Source organism: Manis pentadactyla, chromosome 17 (genome assembly GCF_030020395.1).
Source record: "Manis pentadactyla isolate mManPen7 chromosome 17, mManPen7.hap1, whole genome shotgun sequence".
Taxonomy (NCBI): Eukaryota; Metazoa; Chordata; class Mammalia; order Pholidota; family Manidae; genus Manis; species Manis pentadactyla.
This window is the reverse complement of record NC_080035.1, coordinates 10,127,909-10,149,251: the sequence shown is the minus strand read 5'-3', so window position 1 is coordinate 10,149,251 and position 21,343 is coordinate 10,127,909. Positions and strand designations below refer to the sequence as shown.

The following is a 21,343-nucleotide window of genomic DNA, read 5'->3' as shown; positions in this document are numbered from 1 at the left end:
TCCATTTTTGGGCCTGTGGTTCTCCTTATTACAATATAGTGGAATGGCAGTGTCCCCAGGAAAGGTTCAAGAATTTAAGGGGGGGGTGCTACATTCCATGAAGTCTTGGAGGTCATGGAAGAAATTTATATTTTATTCTAAGTCCAATGAGAAGCCATTGGAAGGTTTTAAGCAGAAGAGTGATGAGATTAAAGTAAAGGAAGCTTGAAGGAAAAAAAATCAGTGAGTTCAGTTTTAGATTAACATGTTGGTTTTCAGATGTGTTGCTTATCTCAGATGGACCTAAGCAATTAAACTCATAGGAGAGTTTTGTGCTGGAGAGAAACATAGTGAGTTATAACTGAAACCAGAAAGAATGTGTAGAGCAATCTTCTGAGGAGATATTCCTGGAGAAACACCAATGTTTCAGGTATGGAAAGAGGAAGAAGAATTATAAAGGTTGAGAAAAAAATGCTCAAAGTGCATAAAGTATATCATGCCAGTACACTTCCAGATGTAACATGGAAGCCAAGCAAATAGATTATTTCAAAAAGGAAGGATGATCCACAGTGTTCAAACACAATAGAAAAACTCAGTCAGATTAAAGCTGAGAACCGTTTCAGTAGAATGGTGGGAACAAAAGCCAGTTTGAGGTAAGTTGAGATGGAATGGGAAGAGAGAAACTGGCCATAGAGAGTGAAGGCCACTCTTTGGAGAAATTTGGATGTAAGAGGAAGGAGAGAGATTAGATAAAAGCTATAAAGAACACAGCATTTTAGAATTTTTAAAATTGTTATTTGTTTTTTAATGATTTAGGCATACTTGAGGATGTTGGAAAAGGACCAGTAGGGAATAAATTGAAGGTATGAAAGGATGACCTATGGTGAACTTTCACAGGAAGTGAGAGAAAAAGGGGTCATAGGCACATGCTGGTCTTGGATAGGAAGATTAACCTCATCTCCTACACCTGGAGACTGGTTGTAAGAATGAGTTCGGAAAATATACAGTTACATGGGTAAGAAAATAGGAAATTTATTCAGTCAATAAAGATTTACTTAGCTTGTACTATGTATCAGTTGAGGTAGATAACTTTAAAATGACTTAAATTGAGATCACCCTTGAGTAAAGATTGAGAAGGAACTTAAAAGACAGTTGTGATGATTTGATATAACGTTGAGAGGAATGCAAAAAAGAACAAAGCACACAGGAAATGGAAGTTTGACAGACAGTGATGTGTTTTAAGCCGAGGCTGGAAACCATGAATTTGTAATGACACTAATCTCCATGACTGGATCTACACTGCTGTGTGATTTTCTTCAGTAGCTCAGTCACTCATATGTAAGAAGGAAAAGGTAAATTTAAACCTCAGTAATAAAATAATCTATGAGAATGTCCATAGCAGTTTTTTCCCCAATAACCTTCAACAGGAAACAATTCAAATATTCATTACCAGGAGAATGGAAAAACTGTTTTACACACAATAGCCAAAAGGTGGTAACAACCCATAAGCACATTAACGAATTAATGGATAAACAAAATGTGACACATATATACAATAAAATATAATTCATCCTTGAAAAGGAGTTAAATTCTGATACATGAATTTATAATGTACAATGAAGGTGGTTCTTGAGAACGTTATGCTAAGTGAAATGAGTCAGACATGACAGGACAAATGTATGATCCCACTTATATGAAGTGCCTAGAACAGGCAAATTCAGAGACAGAGAGCAGAGTGGAGGGAGTAGGGGAAAAGAGAGGAAAGGGGAGCTACTATTTAATAGGTATAGAATTCTTGTTTGGAATTATGCAAAAATCCTATAAATGGACAGTGGTGATCAATGTACTGTGGTTGTAAGTAATGCCACCAAATGGTACACTTCGAGATGATTAAAATAGTAGATTTTATGTTATATGTATTTCACCATACATAAAAAATAGTTATTAGCACTCTGGATTTTTTTCCTCTTTCCTCCTATTTTTTCTTATTTCTAAAATTTTTCAGGTAAAATTTACCTACAAAAAAATGCAGAGATCTTAGGTATTTGACTCAAAGGATTTAACAAATGTATACACCCGTGTAGCCATCACCCAAAACAAGATATTAAGCATTTCTATTACTCTAGAAAAATTCCTTGTGGACATTTCCAGTTAATCTTTAAGCTTCTAACATCAAAATTTTGTTTTGCCTCTTCTTGAAAATGATATTAATTGATTCATACAATAGTTTTTATGCAAGTGTATGGCACCTTTCACTCAACATATTGCTTTTGAGAGTCACCCATGTTGCTGCATGAGTAGACAGACCTGTTTATTGCACTGTACAGTGCTTTGAGATACTTCTTTTTTTACAAACAAGGTTTGTTGCAGCCCTGCACTGAGCAAATCTATATTGGCATCATTTTCTCCAACAGCGTTTGCTCACTTCCTGTCTCTGTATAACATTTTGGTGATTCTCCTAATATTTCAAACTTCTTTATTATTATTATATTTGTGATGGTGCTCTGCAGTCAGCGATCCTTGGTGTTACTTTTGCTATAGGGTGGGTCCGTTCTTTTCGGTGCCTGTCCCCACCTCAACAAAGAGCTGAAAGGCGGAGTCCCAATAGCGAAGCAGGGGGACAGTTTTATTTGAATACGCCTGAAGGGAGGAGCGGAGCACAGTCAAGGCAGACAAAGGCCCGGATCTGCTGGGCCAGAGGCTTCTATGTTTATTGCACTCTGGCTAGGAGGTGCCTCTTTGACTGACAAGGTGTGGTTATTTGATTTACAGTTCTTTCTATACCGCCATCCCTCTCAGTGAGCATGTGCTTTCCCCGTGCTGAGGTGTTGTTATGGGGGCAGTTCTCAGTTCTGTCGGATTGCGATCTGGCTGGGGAGGAAGTTACCCCCCTGCTAAGCCTCTGTGGTCTCCACCCGGGACTCCCACCCGGGCAGGGTTTGGGTGCCTTTTTTCCATGAATCTTATCTGGGCGGCTTCTTCTTTGGGCTTCATCTTCCCCTTTCCCAGCTGCTCATGTCTACCCTAACCTTCCTAACACTACTGTAATTGTTTTGGAGTCCGTGAACCTCACTCATTTAAAACAGCCAGCTTAACTGATGAATGTTGTGTGTTCTAACTTCCCTACCAACTGGCCATCGCCCCATCTCTCGCCCTCTCCTTGGGCCTCTGGATTCTCTGAGACACAGTGATACTGAAATTATCCCAGTTAAAACGCTACAAAGGCTTCAAGTATTCAAGTAAAAGGAAAAATCACATGTCTCTCACTTTAAACCAAAAGCTAGAAATGATTAAGCTTAGTAAGGAAGACATTTTGAAAGTCAAAACCTAGGCTTCTTGCTCCACTTAACCAAGTTTTAAATGTGAAGGAACAGTTCTTGAAGGAAATTAAGTGCCACTCCAGTGAACACATGAATGAAAAAGTGAAACAGCCTTATCGCCGATATGCAGAAAGTTGTAGTGGTCTGGATAGAAGCTCAAACCAGCCACAACATCCGCTTAAGACAAAGCCTAATCCAGAGCAAGGCCCTAACTCTCTTCAATTCTGTGAAGGCTGAGAGGTGAGGCAGAAGAAAATATGGAAGCTAGCAGAGGGTGGTTTGTTAGTTTTAAAGAAAGAAGCTGTCACCTTAACAAAGAAGTGCAAGATGAAGCAGCATCTCATAGTCTAGGAGACAGACATTTATTACACAATGTGGTAAATTCTGTGATAAGGGTAAACAGAGGAGCAGAGGAGGCAGCTCACTCAGTCTGAAAGATTCAAGAAGAGGTCCTTGGAAGAGGTGATATCTGGACCAAGGCTTAAAAAGTGAAGACATTGATACAAGAGTCAAGTTTAGGAGAATTACACACAGTATTTGGAAATATGTGAGAACTAGCTAATTCATGGAATTTTAGCAAATGCTGGGCCATAGGTGACCATGCAGGAGTGTGAGGCATGAACTGGACAAGTGGTCTGGGGCCAGGTCCCGAGGACTGTTACATGCGGTGCTGAGATAGCGGGAGGTTAATGAAATATTGTCCTGTCAATGCTTTAGTTAGCAATCATGCAAGCAATTCTTTTAGTCTTTTATTTATATGTAAAACAGAAAAGTATTCAAGAACAGGTTACACAAAGAAACGAATATTAACTAGGGATTTTGATGAGTGTCATATGTAGCCCTTCAATTCCAGTCTTCGAGAAACAACGCCCACTTCCACCCCCGCAAGACAGGGCGCTCTGTGTTACCAGTCTTCGTGTTCTTTGGTTCTTACTCTTAAGTACTTAGCTTAACGGAAAGAAAGGCCAAAGATATTTCACGAAAGTCTTACTGCAATGGCCCTGTGTTGAATAATGTCCCTCAAAAATTCATGTCAAAGCAGAACCTCAGAATATGACCTTATTTGGAAATATGGTCTTTGCAGATGTAATTAGTTGAGTTAATATGGCATCATACTGGATTTAGGATGGTCTCTAAATCCATAAATGGCGTCCTTAAAAGATGGCCAAGTGAGAACAAAGGTGGAGAGTAGAGTTATGCTGCCACAGACCAAAGAACACCAAGGGTTGCCGGCACCCACCACGAGCTGGGAGAGAACAAGTTTTGACTTCTGACCCCCTGAACTGTGAGATGATAAACTTCTGTTGTTTTAAGCCATCCAGATTATGGTAATTTGCATGTCAGTGCTAGGAAACGAACACTTCAGCCAAGAAAAAAGTATATCTAAATGTTGTTAGAAATATCTCAGGTGGCTTTTTCTAGTCAGAGCTTTATGCACGCCAAACATTTCAAGCCAGTTTTAAGGGATAGAGAAATGATTCTTAGGAAATATCACTGTAATTACATGATCTATAATGAAAAGAAGTCTATATAAACTTCAAGATCTTAGAAAAATATAATTTCTCTTTACTTTTACCTATTTACTCAAGTATTAAATTCTTTATGTTCAGTAATGACAAACATAATCATTTTTACAGCTCATCTTCTCTTTCTATTTAAGGTTATTTTCTTTGTTCTACCTTGAGGAACTTGACATTTCCTACAATAAAATTGCTTTTATTCCAAATGAAATCCAGAAACTCAGGTATTTTGGAAGTAGTAAGTACATACAAAGCCATATGACACCTAAGAATATATTTGGTGACGATTGTGCAGAAAATTGAGCCCTTTCATTTATTCAGTAGGCATAAATCATAATATGTGAAGCATGAAGTGTACCAAAATTTAATTTGTATGGTTAATGAATAGTATTTTTAAGACATAACATTCTCAGTAAATATTTAAAAGACAGTACTGATAACCACTTAATAGAACTAGTTACTTTTGTCCATTCTTCCATGTGCGCACCTTTAGTTCTTGTCAGTTTTGATTATTTCTTGTAAGGAAATATATATATACAAAAAGTTAATAATATACAGTGTAATTTTAATACTAAACTCTGATTCTCACATTAATTTTTTGGAAGTGTCAAGTTCATCTACATCCTAGCTCAGTATCATACCATTTTCATTATGAATTTAGAATAATTTTTAATAACTAGTTGGAAGATTATTTTCCAATAATAGTCTCTCAACTATTCTTTTTAGATCATGATCTTTAAGAACATTAAATATAATTCTAAGCCCTTCCTCTGCCCCCAAAAAATAACTGTACTTTCTCAGACTATTAATGGCTCTTTCCTTTCCCAAAACTCACAAACAGAATTTTCTTTAATATTTTATAAAAGCAATATAAAAACTACTTTTCCTGCCATGATGGTCTGTCCCCATACTGCTGCCTTCCACCAATAGTTGAAACCTTTAGAATACTTTTATTTTCCCAGTTCCCATCCAAATGAACGTACCCCTTATCTAATTCTGTTTTACTGAGATTGTTTAGAAACTTGTTTCAGATTCTCATTAGCATTTTCCGCATTGGCTCTTTTTATTTAAAGATTTGTATTTAGCACTCAGATCTCATAAGCATTTTCAATCACTCTCCATTTACATTTAACTCTGTATTTTAAGATTCCTTGTTTATTGCTTTTCTTTCTCTCATCTTGAACCTGGAGTTGTTTCCTTTGATTCTTTGACTGTTTAGAGTTTTTCCTTATTTATTTTCCTCAGAGAGAGTAAGCGGGTAATTTTTGCCTCTGACTCTTTAACTCTAGCAGATAAACGATGTCCTAACTGGGTGGGCCATCTTACATTGCGGCCCTTGTCATGAGTAATCTCGATCGTCCTGTCCTCGACAAGCTTCCAGCCAGTGGTATAGATGATGTACCCGATGCCAGTTTGATTTTTTTTTAAGTGGTTCTTGTTTGTGTCTGGAAACACTGTGAATCCTTGATATTTGGAATTTTATCAGCTTATGTATAAGAGTGTGGCTTTTTTTAACCTGTTAAAAAATATCTGCACTCAATTCTACCATTGTGTAGGGGGTGGGGAAGAATCCCCACACTAACAAGCAGTTCTCTGACACCAGCTCGATGTCCTACAATTCAACTCAAGTCTGATACTATCTACCTGGAGATAGCATCAGATTCCACAGGTTAAGGGCTCAGTCCCACAAGACCACCCCCTGCTTCACATGCCAATTGCAAGTCCATGTTGTTACCTGTGTTTGTGACAGAGCAGCTACAGTTTGGAGGTTCCCAGCACCCCCTCTTGGACTTCAGATGCCATTCATGAGTCCAGTGTCACCTGTACTTCTCACTGACTGGCTGTAAATCAGATTCCCACAATGCCCTCCTTGAGTTTGATTAATGTGCTAGAATGGCTCACAGAACTCAGAAAAACAATTTACTCACTAGCTTACTGGTTTATTACAAAGGATATATATTAAAGGATATGAACTGATAGCTAGATGAAGAGCTATACAGGACAAGTTCCCAAAGAAAGCAGCGTCTGTCTGCATGGAGCTTGGAGCCTGGCACAGTGGGGCACTGGGGTGTTCTGGATCCCCAACTTGGAAAGTTTCCAAACCTCCTCTTTTTTTTTTGTTATGGAGGTTTTATTACACAGGTATGATCGATTAAATCACTTGGCGCTTGGTGACTCGTTCAGCCTCCCGCCCCTGTGGCCTCCCTGAAATCAGGGAGTGAAACCAAAACTTCCACTCGTCTAGTCAGGGTTCATTCCCCTGCAACCAGCCTTAAGCGTTTTCCAGAAGTCATCTCCTCAACCTAAACCCAGCTGCTGTGGAAAGGGCCTTGTTATGAATAACAAACACCTGTTTCATGTTTATGACTCTGAAGTGATTTCAGAAACTGAGGAAGACCAAACATAAGAAAAGATGCCCCTATTGTTCTTTATTGCTCAGGACATTTCAAGGGTTTTGGGAGCTGTGAGCCAGCAACTGTGGACCAAGACCTAATAGATATAAGAAATAAATTTTGATCACCTAGTGACAAAATATATATTTTTTATAATTCACAGTATGAAACCCATCTTTTCTAGAATTTGGTGAACTCTTTAATCACCCATCTCAAACTTTTTTTTAGTTTAGGTAATATGTTTTAATTATTGCCTCTCCTTCTCCATCTGATTCATTTTCTTTTCATGAAACACCTATTATCAATATGTTAGGTCTCCTGGACTGTCTTCCATGGCACTTATATTTTTACCCTTATGATTTTTCTTTATATTTTTGCTCTGAGTTCTACTTTGCCTTTGCCTCTAACTCAGAGCTCTATGAAGACCATGTTCTTTAGTTCATCCAGTTAATTTTTTAATTTTACAAATCATGTATTTTGATTCAAGAAAGTCTTTGTGCATGTGTGTGTATGTGTGTGCTATATCTGAATCTTATTAAGTGTTTTTCGTGCCTATCCTGCCTCAACTTCTTGTCTGTCCCCACAGGGTGTGTTTGCCTCCAGAACTCTGGTGCATTCTGTTTGTTATTCTCCCCCGGCTGCCCTGCCTGCTGCTCAGGTCCAGCAGCAATCTCAGAGCACAGTTTGTTACTGAACACAGTGGATTTGCTCCTTGGTGAGCTTGAGCCAAAGTCACATCAAGCAAGGTTCGGCTAGGAACAAGTTTTATTAGTTGGCACAAGCTTTATTACTGGGGGTAGTTCCCAAAGCAGGGTCTCTGGAAGGGAGGGCGAGGTTTCAGTGTGAAAGGCTGTGGAGCTGGGGAAGTGGGCTGCCGAGTACGTCATTACACCTACAGCCTACAGGTGTGTCTGTTGATCACTCCTACATCGTGTACCAGCTCATGGGCATCTGGTTGGATGAGCATGAGGTCACCAGGAGATATTTCTGGAATCTTAATCATCAGTCTTCTGGGCTCCAACTCGTCTGGGTTCTACGTGCTTGTGGGAAGCATGAATCCATCTGGTGGGATCTCGGCTCTTGTGAAACTGCTCAAGAACATGGGACAAGGCTTTATCTATAGCCCTTCAGGGTAAGCTGAAGTCCTGTGATCCTGATTTACATCTAAGCTAAGCTATTATTACTCTGGCCTTACCTGCTTTTCCTCTGGTCCTACATGTGTCCACTGCCCAAATAATCATTTACTATCAGTCCAGTTCCACAGTGGAGTGGAGGGCTCAGGGCTGTAGTGGAAGAAAAGCCTGAGGGGTCTTCACCAAAGAGGGGGACCTACTCACAAAAACATGGTCAGGACCTGTGACATATGCCTCTTTTTAACAAAGGATTCCTAGCAGGACCTCACTTCTGCCTTTTGGGCAACACATGCAGAGCACATGTGAGTGAGTGTGAGTTGAGTGGCGTAGAAGGAATAAGTTTCTCTGTCCCCCAGGATGCTCCGCTGCAGGGGCTGTCCCAGCATGGAGCTCTTCCAGCTTTAAAGATTGTTTAGTCTACTGAGCTCTCCCAGAACTCATGGAGAGGAATAGTCACAGGTGGGGCCTGTGACATAAACCCATGGGGGCAGGGCAGCCTCGCCCATGAGTGTTCAGGGGATGCTCACTGGCATTTCCCTAGAGCGCCCGCACTTAGTCGGGTGTCCATGGGTCTCCAGGCTGCTGGCCTTGAGGCTTGTTTTGGTGCAGAGGAAGAAGTGGCCATTGCCAGCTTTGGACCTTCAGGACCGAAGCAGAGCCTGGGGTCTCACTCACCTTTTCAGGACTATGAGAAGGGCAGTAGTCAAACTGTGGTTGAAGGTTGAAGACAGCTGAGGGGCCATCTTTCTAGCCTTGCTATTTTAAATGCTTTCTTTGACCATGTTTTAATATCGTCAGCAGGAGTCATAATTAAATAACTTAAATTGTGTGTATAAGATGATGTGAAACTTGACTGCAAATGTGAATCTTGAGACCCTAAGCTTCTTATTACCTAATGTCCATCTATCAGCCTCTTCATCCTAATACATTTGACAAGTTGGACTGGCCTTTAATTTGATTTTTCTAAAGCCCTTATGAGCAGATACTTTTCTGCTGGTTTCCAGCACCAATTAGAAATGAGTAAATGACTGTTAATATAAACGTAATATAATGTAAAAGTAAATGACCTTCAAGACAAGTAGTATAAAATGAGAAAACCAATTATGTTGGTTCTCTTTGAACACAAGAATAGAGTTAGTAGAACCAATTGACACAGTAAAAACCAAGGGGACTCAGGTGATGAAAAGTCAAAATACAACTTAGCACATGATTCACTTTGATAGTGTTAATTTGACTGTTTTGATTGGGCTTGAATGAAAATAAAGTGTTGATGTTCAATTTGTCTTTGAAAATATGTTCTTCCTTTGCATCATCATACTAAACCATATTATATTTATGTAGTATAACATTTCATTTGTCTTGCTGTTTATGAATATTTTTTCTTTTTTCATAGTGATGACATGTTGTTGCAAAGACCCAAATTGCATTCACACAAGTGTGCTTATCTGCATAATAATGTATTGGTTCAGGGGCTTTTTTAAGTTAATTCTCTTGATTCCAAGGAAATACTTAAATACTTGTATTTTACTGCCACTAAGTTTGACACCAGTTTTCAGGAACATTGGGACAGAATCTTACTTCAGCATTATAAATTGCATAAATACCTTTTAAAATATGGTTTCCTATGTTTGCAGATTCCTTGATAGATAAATTGGTTGTTGATGGGAATGAATTGACTACTTGCCCAGCTGCAATTTTGAAGCTTAATCTGAAAAAAATCCTATTTGGGAATAATTTCACCTATCCTATCTTTTGGAAAGAGAATTCTTTAAATAGTCCACAGTGTCTTACTCAACTTACTTCTTTGTTCTTTATAAAAAATGATCTACACAAATACTATGATGTGATCCCAGTGGAAATTCAAAACTTACTAATGTGGCGAGCAAATTCTGAAGTCCTGTTAACCAAAATGCACTTTTAAGCACTTAGTATGTTCTTCATTAGAGGCCCAGATGGGTTTTACTATTCATGCACACACATACACCCCACACTGAACACCTACACCACACACCAAAACAGATGCACAGTTCTTCAAATTGTTCCTTCTGGCTCTTCAGGCATATTAATGTAGTCTGAATTCAGCCCATCTTCTAATATTTTCAAATTATTACTTAAATTCAATGTGAAGAAAAGGGCAAATCCAACCATTTGCAGCAACATGGATGGAGCTGGAGGGTATTTTGCTCAGTGAAACAAGCCAAGCAGAGAAAGAGAAATACCAAATGATTTCACTCATCTGTGGAATATAAGAACAAAGGAAAAACTGAAGGAACAAAACAGCAGCAGAATCACAGAACTCAAGAATGGACTAACAGGTACCAAAGGGAAAGGGACTGGGGAGGATGGGTGGGTAGGGAGGGATAAGGGGGGGAGAAGTAGGGGGGTATTAAGATTAGCATCCATAGCGGGGTGGGAGAAAGGGGAGGGCTGTACAACACAGAGAAGACAAGTAGTGATTCTACAACAGGTTGCTACGCTGATGGACAGTGACTGTAAAGGAGTATATAGGGGGGACCTGGTATAGGGGAGAGCCTAGTAAACAAAGTATTCGTCATGTAAGTGTAGATTAATGATTAAAAAAAAAAATGCAGTTCCTATGTGGTGACCTCTAATGAGTTCTACACAATGATATAAAGGACATATAAAAGTGTAGGCAAAGGATCTGTTTGTGTTTATACAGAGGATCAAAGCCTAATTTGGCTACCCCGAAAATGAACTAAGATACGATATGAAAGAGAACTTCCAACATCAGCACTCTCTGGAAGACTCATGCCAGAAGAGGATCATCAAAAAACCCCAACAAAGATCCACGCACTGCTACAGCTGTAGATGCACTCATCCCACCAGTTCCTGGAATTGCCATTGGAATGAGGAAGGAGATATCTAAGCTGGCCTGTGCATACAGTAAAACAACAAATTTGACTGGATCTATACTGTTGGAACTCAACCAAGAATTAGGAGAAGTGCAAATTGTAGCGCTCCAAAATCTTACAACTACAAACTATTTACTGTTAAAAGAACATATGGCATGTGAACAATGCCCAGGAATGGGTTGTTTTAATTTGTCTGATTTTTCTCAAACTATTCAAATTCAGTTAGATAATAACCATCATATCATTGATAAGTTTTCACAAATGCCTAGGGTGCCTAACTGGTTTTCTTGGTTTCACTGGAGATGGCTGGTAATTACAGGTATGCTTTGGTTATGTAACTATACTCCTATTATGTTAATGTGTGTGCGCAATTTAAGTAGTAGCTTAAAACCTATACATGCTGAAGTTACTCTACAAGAAGATATGTCAAAGAAATAATCAATCTTCCCATGTTTTCTCCCGCCTGCTACTTCTATAGCTTTTCTTCTTCCTTCCTAATTACAACGAATTCTTAAATAGAATTCGTGCCTCATATCAAATTTACCGAGTATCATAACTCCTCCAAGTGGTAAAGATACCTCAAGACAAATGCTGGGCATAGAAGCCACAGGGCATAAATATGCAAAGAAATAAAAAGCTAACCATTTCAAACAATAAGGCTTCTCTCTCACTTACCAACTTTACATCTCCCTGTATGGCCCCGGAAGATGACTGGTTAGCCAGAGACGGGTAAGATTCCTCAAGGGAGGAACAACCTAAGACAGGCACAGTCGCAGGGGGGTCATCAGGTGAGAAATTGGGGATCAACAGAGGTGAGGCTTAGAACCTCACCCTCCCTGTTCTGAGAGAAATCTTCTGCATACGTGGATGTTTTATTGCCCTTGTCTAGCTTGGATTAACACATAGTCTACAGGCACACACCTGATCATCTACATTTGCTCTCTTACAACACTAAACTATGTTTTCTACCTTTATGTTGTATCTACCTACCACTTCAGCATTTTATTAAAAATAATAAAGAGAGAAATGTGGTATCCACATATAAATCAAGTATAAAAATCAAATGTGTATTCATATTTTAACTGACTGTTTATAGTTCATAATGCATGAGCAAAACCAAAAGTTTCTGTGATGACTGCCCTTGTACTGTTCACCATGTAACTTATTCACTATGTAAGAATTTGTTCTCCATGTAAGAACTTGTTTGTTATGCATCAGAAGATTGGAGACTGACGAAAATTAGGCTTGGGGTGGATTAATGATTGTGCATTGAGCATTGACTCCCCTATACAGAATTTTATTGTTGTTAACAACCATTTGATCAATAAATATGAGAGATGCCCTAACAACAACAACCAAAAAAAAGTACACACTTCCAATTGTAAAATAAATAAGTAACCGGGATGTAATGTATAGCATAAGGAATATAGTCAAAATATTGTAACAACTTGGTATGGTGATAGCTGGTACCTAGAATTATCATGTATATAAATGTTGAATCACTGTGTTGTACACCTGAAACTAATGTAATGTAATACTGTGTGTCAACTACCCTTCAATAAAAAATAATTATCTAAAAAAAAAAAAAAATTCAATGTGAGGTACAGATTGCTGAGCTATAGCTGTATACAACATCTATACAGTTGTAGTATAAATCTTTTCTATGAATTACTAAGGATAAAAGTAGGTTCTCAAAAAAAGACTCGTTAGTCCCAGGTGCACTATGCAGGAAAATGCTTTACTCTACTCTAACATCAGAGACACCAGGAAGAGAACAGACATACTTAGAGCAACTTCTCTTCCTCAGCGATCAAAGGCCAGTATGAAAATCATTGCCTACACTCAGAATTAGGGGTCTTAAAACACCACACACTGTAGTCTACTCAGACTTATTTCATTTCCTTCAGATGGTGTGAAACTATTTTTATTGCAGAACTGATCATAAATGTTCATATTATTGATTTAACAAATATTTTTTGTATGCCCAAGTAAAATGGTTTCCTAGGAGTATACAAATTACCAATATTGATTCAATAAAGGAAAATCTGAGCAGAGTTTTTAATTTTAATGCATTGAGATGTCAGTATTCATGAGATTTGAATACACATGAGAAAGTAAGAAAAATATCCAAAGACAAAACATCTTAAAAGGAAATAAACTGTAACTAGTGAGTGGTAAGCAGATATGGGATTAAGAGATCTGATTCCTCCCCCAGCAGGGAAGCTGAATGGGACATTCCCGAATCAAATCCATACGCACAAAAGGGCTGAGCGGTCCCAGAGCAGCGAATAGCTCCCTTCCAGCAGAACATTTCTGAGGGAAACATCCTCAGTTTAAACTTTGAAGATTTCAGAAAACTAAGTTCAAGTAAATATTATCTCACAATTTAAAGAAGTTTCCAAATGCATAAGCCACAAGAGTAAAAGTCACCAAAAACAATCAACAGCTACAAATCTCCAAGGGTCTAAGATATTAGAATTGTGTACATAAGATGAAATACCTACTTTAAGTGTTTAAAGAAATAAAAAATGTATATTTTTAGATGGTTAAGGTATTAAAGACCATCAAATACTCCTGGGAAAATGCAAAAAATAAATTTGAAATGAAGTTCTAGAAACTAAACGTGCAATTGTTGAAATTAACTTGGTACGTGGGTTAGACAATTATACACATATGAAGAATGATCTGAAGAAATTACTGTGTATATGTAGACAGGCAGTAAAGAGATATGGACAATAAAAGGAGAAGATTTAACCTAAATTTAGAGTCCCAGAAAGAGGGACTAAAGAGAATGTTGGGAGTCATTATTTGATGATATGATGCTGTAAATTCTTAGAAGCAATGAATGATGTGAATTCACAGGTGCTGAAATCTCTACACAGAGAAATAAACACCAAAGACAAAGGCAAAGACTTAAAATAAGCTGGGGGGAAAACGCCACTTACGAAGAATAATGAATCAACTGCCAGCAACTGGGATACCTGAAAAAATGTTATTTTGCCCACCAAGATGAACTTTCAAGACAAGGGAGAAAGAATAGCACTTTCAGAGAAAATAGAAGAGAGAATCTACTCCTCCTAAGTTTTCACAAAGGAACTTGCAAAAAATGTTAATCAGAAAGCAGGACAATACTCCAGAAGTAAATTTTGAGAAGTAGAGGGATGGAGGGAAAAGAAATTGGAAACTTTGTAGTTAAACAAACCTGCTCTCTCAGACTTATGAAATAATAACAACAATGTCTATGGTGTGGTGTTAAAAGGAAGATGTAACTAAAACCAGACATTAAAAGGTTAGCAATGTGATTTTTAAAGGATATTTTTTTATGATAGCAAGAGAAAACATACTGTACCTAGATGAAATATGTACAAGATTTTTATCAAGTGAAATGTGTACAAGATATTTATGGAGAAAAAACATAAAACTTTACAAAAAGGCAAAGAAGACTGAATTAAATAAGTGAGATACACATATTCAGGTCTAATAAGATTCAATGCCAAAAATATATCCATTCTTCCCATATGCAGAATACATATTCATATACAGAATACATATTCAATGCAATTCTGGTTAAAACCCTACAAAGTTTTCTGAGAAACTTGATAAGATGATTATAAAATATGTATGGAAAAGCAGAGACTACAAAATAGCCAAGACAAACCTGAAAAAGAAGCCTAACATAAGAGACTTGCCTACCAGATATAAAGACATTATAAAGTTATAGAAAGTAATACTGTTGGTTTTACATGCAACAAAAGACAAATTAGCCAATGGAAGAGAATATACAGCACAGTTATGTTCTCATGCACATGTGGAAACAATATTGGACAAAACAGCACTGTGGGTCAGTAGGGAAAGGACAGATTTTTCAATAAATGATAGTGAGACATTTGTTCTCATCTATAGAGGAAAAATATATAATTAGATTCCTGCTATGAACATATCATCATAAAACCATTTCCAGCTGGATTAATGAATTAAATCTCAAAAGCAAAACTTTAAAGCCTTCACAAGCAAATATTGGAGACCATTGTATGACTTCATGGTAGAGAAAGAACCCTTAAAAGAAAAACACAAAAAACATAAACAGTAAGTCAAAGTTTCATAAATTGACAAAAGTGTAATATTTTCACATAATAGGAGAATGCTTATTTACCATACATTTCCTTCACCCACCTTCTCATAACTTGTCTCCCCAGCCCAGAAGCCCCAGATCTCCTTCCCTTTGTTTAGGCTAAGTTGGCATGTAACACTCAATCATCTGGCTGCCTCTTTGAGTCTCATTTCTCTGTGAAAGTCCCATATGTACATAATTAAACTGATTTTTCTCTTGTGAATCTGTTTCACAAACTTAAACTGACAAGTTTAATTTCAAGGGCCACAGCCGTGGACCTAAAATGGGTAGGGGAAGCAATCTTTCCCTCCCTTACAATTCCTAGCCAGAGGAGGCTTGTTTCAAAAGCTTCAACTTGTTTGTTTTTGACAAAGTTGTGTGTATTTAAAGTGTAATGTGATGAGTTGATATATATATGCATTGTGAAATGATGCTAAGATGAAGTTAACTAATACATTCATCACCTCACGCAGTTAACATTTTTGTGTGATGACAGCACTTAAAATTTATTCTCAGCAAATATCAAGTATGCAATAACATATTATTAACTATAATCACCATGCTGTACGTTCGATCCTCAGAACTTATTCAGCTTATAAATGAAAGTTTGTACCCTTTGACCAACATCTCCCCATTCCCCTCTCCCCCTGCGGTAGGGCAGGGACATGGGACAAGCATCATGATTAACTTTTCCTGCCTATGATGAAAAATGCAGAAATATAAATAGTATAGTAAGAAGAGGAGGGACTCCATCTTAAGGCTAAGATTCCATTTTAAAAACCAGGAAATTTAGGAGGTAAGAGTCCTAACATATTTTATGGTAATCAGCCAATAACCAAACCTTAAGGCAGGGCAAACTGTTCTAAATGATATGTCCCCACTGCTTGAGGGTAACCACTATCTTGAAGAAGAACAGGATCAAGAAATTCCTTGTATTACATTTATCTTACAGAATATCTAGAGGACTGATCATGGATAGTGACATAATGTCTGTCACTGGAGATAGACAGCATGAGATCACACATCAAGCCTACATTGACCCCCCCTTTCCCCTCTACCCTTTGCCCCATTCTTGAAAGCCTTAAAAGACAGAATCGTAAGCGCCTTAAGCATGCCTCCTCTCTGAGGTTGCCTGCACTCCTCTTTCTTCAAGTGTATACGTTTTGTCTTAAAGACTTCTTACTGCTCAACTCACTGCATTTTGTGTCTGAGATCTTCCAGTGGTAAGCATTTTTGTTCACTATTTCATTCAGTTTTCTAGACTTAAGCATTAGTCTTCTCCCTGTCCTACTTTAGACAAGTAGGAAAGGGCTACTGAGATCTCTGAATTTGGGCTGCAAGTTCCCATCTCCTGGATGACCCAGACAGGACTGCAGCAGCTGTGTGATCATGCTTCTTAGTAGCCTGCCCACAAATCTGCTTTCTTCACCTTTGGAAAGTTCTCAGAACATAATCTCACTTCATCTAGTGCTCTGTGGCTCCCCCAAATCCTGGGGTGGCAGGGGCTTAGTTCCCACACCTTCCAGATTCAAGTAGACACTGGAATCCGGTGACTCTGGCTCAGGAGTTTGCCAGGGATTTGCCCTGTACTGAGCAGGAGCTCAATGTCCTTCCTTTTCCTCCCTCTGCTCTTCCTTGCTCTCTGGTGCCTGCGCGCCTGCTGCCATTCACTACCACTCTTGCCTTACCTGCACTGGTCTGACCTGTTTCTATGAAATCAGTTTCAAAAGCTTTGATTTGACTCCCACCTCAGCCTTCCTGAGTTATGGCATGTACCATATCTAGACAACTTCCTTTACAGAGTATTCAATTTAGCATACATTGTTTTCATCAATATATATTGTGAAATACATATAGGCATTACTAATATACATATATGGATATAATGAATATAGTTAAAGCTGAGTACCTAATGGCTTTGCAAATCTTATTTTGTTCTATTTGTTTCAGATCTTTATTTTTTTAAAGTAGAACATTACAAAGGCAGTTAAGGCTACTTTTGACACTTTTTCAGTCTCATTTGCTTCATCTCCAGAGGTAATCATTTTCCTTAACTTTGGTAGCTGTGATTCCCCTACATATTTACTTTTACTACATCTGTGTGTTTCCATAAACAATACTGTGGTATGAGAAAAAATATCTGGTCTTTGCCCCTAGTTTCTGGCACAGAAATTCCTAAGTTTCTTGGAATTTCCTGACAGATAGAAGTATCTTCTTTTATTCATGATAAGCCCCTTTCAACAGTACCTGAATTTATGCTCATAGATGACTTTCTGGATTGGGGATGAAGTGGGGGAAGGTCAGTAGCTTCAAGGTGGGGCTGGCGGCCAGAAAGATTAAGCCTTGGTGGTTAGAGGCTTGGAAATTACGGCTGCACCTGCCTCCACCTCTGGGGAGAGGAGAGGGACTGGACACTGAGTTCAATTATCAAGGCTGGTCATTCATCAATCATTCCTATGTAATGTAACTTCCAGGAAACGCCTAACAATGGCTTTCAGAGCACTTCCAAGTTAGTGAACACTTCTTCCTGGAGAGTGGGCACGTCAACTCCACAGGGACAAAGGTTCCTGTCCTCAGAACACATTTAGACCTGCTTCATCCAGCTTTTCATTTGTATCCTTCCTTTATAATATGCTATAAAAACATATATAGCATTTTCCAGAGTTCTGTGAGTTGTTCCAGCAAATTACCGAGCCTAGGGATGGTCATGGGAACTCCCATTTTGTAGCAAGTCGAGAGAAGTGTGGGTAACCTGGGGACTGGACACTTGCAACTGCCTCTGAAGGGAGGTCAGTCTTGTGGGACTGAGCCCTTGAACCTGTGGAGTCTAATGATAACTCCAGGCAATTAGCATCACAAATGAATTGAATTGTAGGACACCTAGCTGAATCTGCAGAGACTTGGAGAATTGGTTGGTGTTAGAAAAAATCTCTAACAAATATGTAGCTTTCTTTTTAATGTTTTAAACTTTATATAAATAAGATAAAATATATCCTTCTGTAACTAATTTTTATGTCTCACATTTTTTTAGATTTATCCTTTCTGATTTATGTAGCTCTAGTTCATTAATTCTGGTATAATTTCAGAATGAATCTTTCACAATTTGTTTATCCTTTCTCTTGCTGATGGATATTTGGGTTGTTTCCAACAATTCATTATTACCGAGAACTCAGAAATGAACATTTTTAAAGCGTACCTCCTTATGCAAATGTGCAAGTATCTCTAGGTTATGGAATACATACATCATAAACTAAAGTAAAAATTGCTAAATTGCTCTCCAAAGTGATTATACCATTTTATACTCCATCAAAAAAGCACAAAAGTTTATTCTTAACCAAATTTTGTACTGTCATACTTTCACATTTTGCCCATCTGATGATTATGAAAAAATATTGTTTTGCTATTTTGTTTTGTACTCCCTAATTACTAACGAGATTGGGAAATCTTACTTCCCAATGTTCTCTGCACATTCGGGTTTCTTCTGTGAACAGTTTATTCATGTACCAATGTTAATGTACTAATTGGTTGATGTCTTTTTTTAAAAAACTGATTTGTGAGAATTTAAAAATATATATGAACACCAATCTTACACTAGGTTGTGATAGTCCCTTTATTTATTTATTTTTTTCTTTTGTTTTTTCCTATTAAGGTATTATTGATATACACCTTATGAAGGTTTCACATGAAAAAAACAATGTAGTTACTACATTTACCCATATTATCAAGTCTCCAACCACACCCCAATGCAGTCCCTGTCCACAGTGTAGTAAGATGCCACAGAGTCACTGTTTGCCTTCTCTGTTCTACACTGTCTCCCTCGTGACCCCCCACACCATGTGTACTGAACATAATACCCATGAATCCCCTTCTCACTCCCTCCCCACCCGCCCTCCCACACTCCTTCCCTTTGGTGACCGCTAGTCCCTTCTCGGAGTCTGTGAGTCTGCTGCTGTTTTATTCCTTCAGTTTTGCTTCGTTGTTATACTCCACAAATGAGTGAAATCATTTGGTACTTGTCTTTTTCTGCCTGGCTTATTTCACTGAGCATAATATCCTCCAGCTCCATCCATGTTGTTGCAAATGGTAGGATTTGCTTCTTTCTTATGGCTGAGTAGTATTCCATTGTGTATATGTACCACATATTCTTTATCCATTCATCTACTGATGGACACTTAGGTTGCTTCCATATCTTGGCTATTGTAAATAGTGCTGTGATAAACATAGGGGTGCATATGTCTTTTTGAATCTGAGGACTTGTAGTCATCGGGTAAATTCCAAAGAGTGGGATTCCCTGGTCAAATGGCATTTCTATTTTTAGTTTTTTGAGGAACCTCCATATTGCTTTCCACAATGGTTGAACTAGCTTACATTCCCACCAGCAGTGTAGGAGGGTTCCTCTTTCTCCGCATCCTCACCAGCATTTGTTGTTTGTAGTCTTTTTTGATGCTGGCCATCCTAACTGGTGTGAGGTGCTATCTCATTGTGGTTTTAAGTTTGCATTTCCCTGATGATTAGTGATGTGGAGCATCTTTTCATGTGCCTCTTGGCCATCTGAATTTATTCTTTGGAGAATTGTCTCTTCATATCCTCTGCCGATTTTTTAATCAGGTTATATGCTATTTGGGTGTTGAGGCATATGAGTTCTTTATATATTTTGGATGTTAACCCTTGTTGGATATGTCATTTATAAATATATTCTCCCATACTGTAGGATGTCTTTTTGTTCTGTTGATGGGGTCCTTCGCTGTACAGAAGCTTTGTAGCTTGATACAGTCCCATTTGTTCATTTTTGCTTTTGTTTCCCTTGCTCGAAGAGATGTGTTCAGGAAGAAGTTGCTCATGTGTATATTCAGGAAATTTTTGCCTATGTTGTCTTCTATAGTCTGTTTATTTTAAAAGTGATACATTTATTTTGAATTATAAGAACAATACACATTTATTATAGAAAATTTGGAAAATACAGAAAAATATTATAAAGAAATTAAAATTTCCTGTGATCACACTGTCCAAGAATAATTGCTCATTTCTATTTGGGATCTACCATATAGTGCTTTCTTGTTACGCATCCAAACTTTTTTGTTTTAGAAAACAAGGACTGTTCTATACATATATTTACTTTATTTTTTGGCATTTAACTTTTTACTTCGATATGTTTTGACTCTTTAATTAGATGATAAGATCAATAATGATAAAGGTCATATTTTATACTATGTCGAGTCTTACATAGCATCAAACAAAATATCTTTCTTTTAGTAGATATTTACTAAATATTGATTTGATGTTTCTTCCATTGCAGCACATCCAAATGTGAATCGTGTCATGGTCCAAAGTTTGGTGAAGGATTTCGTGTCATCCAATCCTGTGATATTTTTGGAGCAACTCAACTTCCTGTCATGTTCCATGTGTGTTCTTCTTCTTCTTATAGAAAAGTAAAGGAAAGCACCTTTGTTTCAAACAGTATTCCTGGTAAAAGAGTAGCTCTAAATTATGAGTTGATAAATCATCTATGATTTGAGTTCCACCTTAACAACCATTAAAGTTTATGTGTATAGTAATTATGTGTACAATTATGTGTACAATTTTTTGAGAGTACAGGTTCTGTATGGAAAACATAAGTATCTTCTCAAGTGAATCCTTTTTGTAATCCTAGCTCCTTATGAAAGTTCATGATTATTAGAGAATTGTTGCAGAATAATTATTTAAGGATTAGTAAAGATTTTTGGATTCCAATGAAGATCTAGAAGATTTCCTTTACAGCATGTTAACTGTAGTAAGAGAAATGTTAGAATCTTTTGCAGAAAGGACTTTCCTTACAATGGGCCTTTTCATGCATCCATTTTTAGTGCTAAGACAACATTCCAAAGTCATCAGTGGGGTTTCTTTCTCATGGGTGAAAGCCATGCACCCATGTTCTTAATGTGGGTCCATTTCTGTGGAAATCTGTCCTGTGCCAACATGGTTGTGATTGTCTTTAAGAATGAAAGATTAATTCCAGTCCTTTATTTAGTTGTTCC

At 37.8% G+C, this 21,343-nt stretch overlaps 1 protein-coding gene across 1 annotated transcript in view; it reads left to right on the top strand.

Annotated features, from left to right (window-relative positions):
- Nucleotides 1-20,839, top strand: part of LRRC63 (leucine rich repeat containing 63) — a 50,191-nt gene extending 29,352 nt beyond the window's left edge. The window contains 3 exon segments of the mRNA XM_057494625.1: nt 4,960-5,054; nt 9,980-10,223; nt 20,626-20,839. Coding sequence (XP_057350608.1) covers nt 4,960-5,054; nt 9,980-10,223; nt 20,626-20,839 — 553 coding nt within the window.
- The last annotated feature ends 504 nt before the right edge of the window (nt 20,840-21,343 follow it).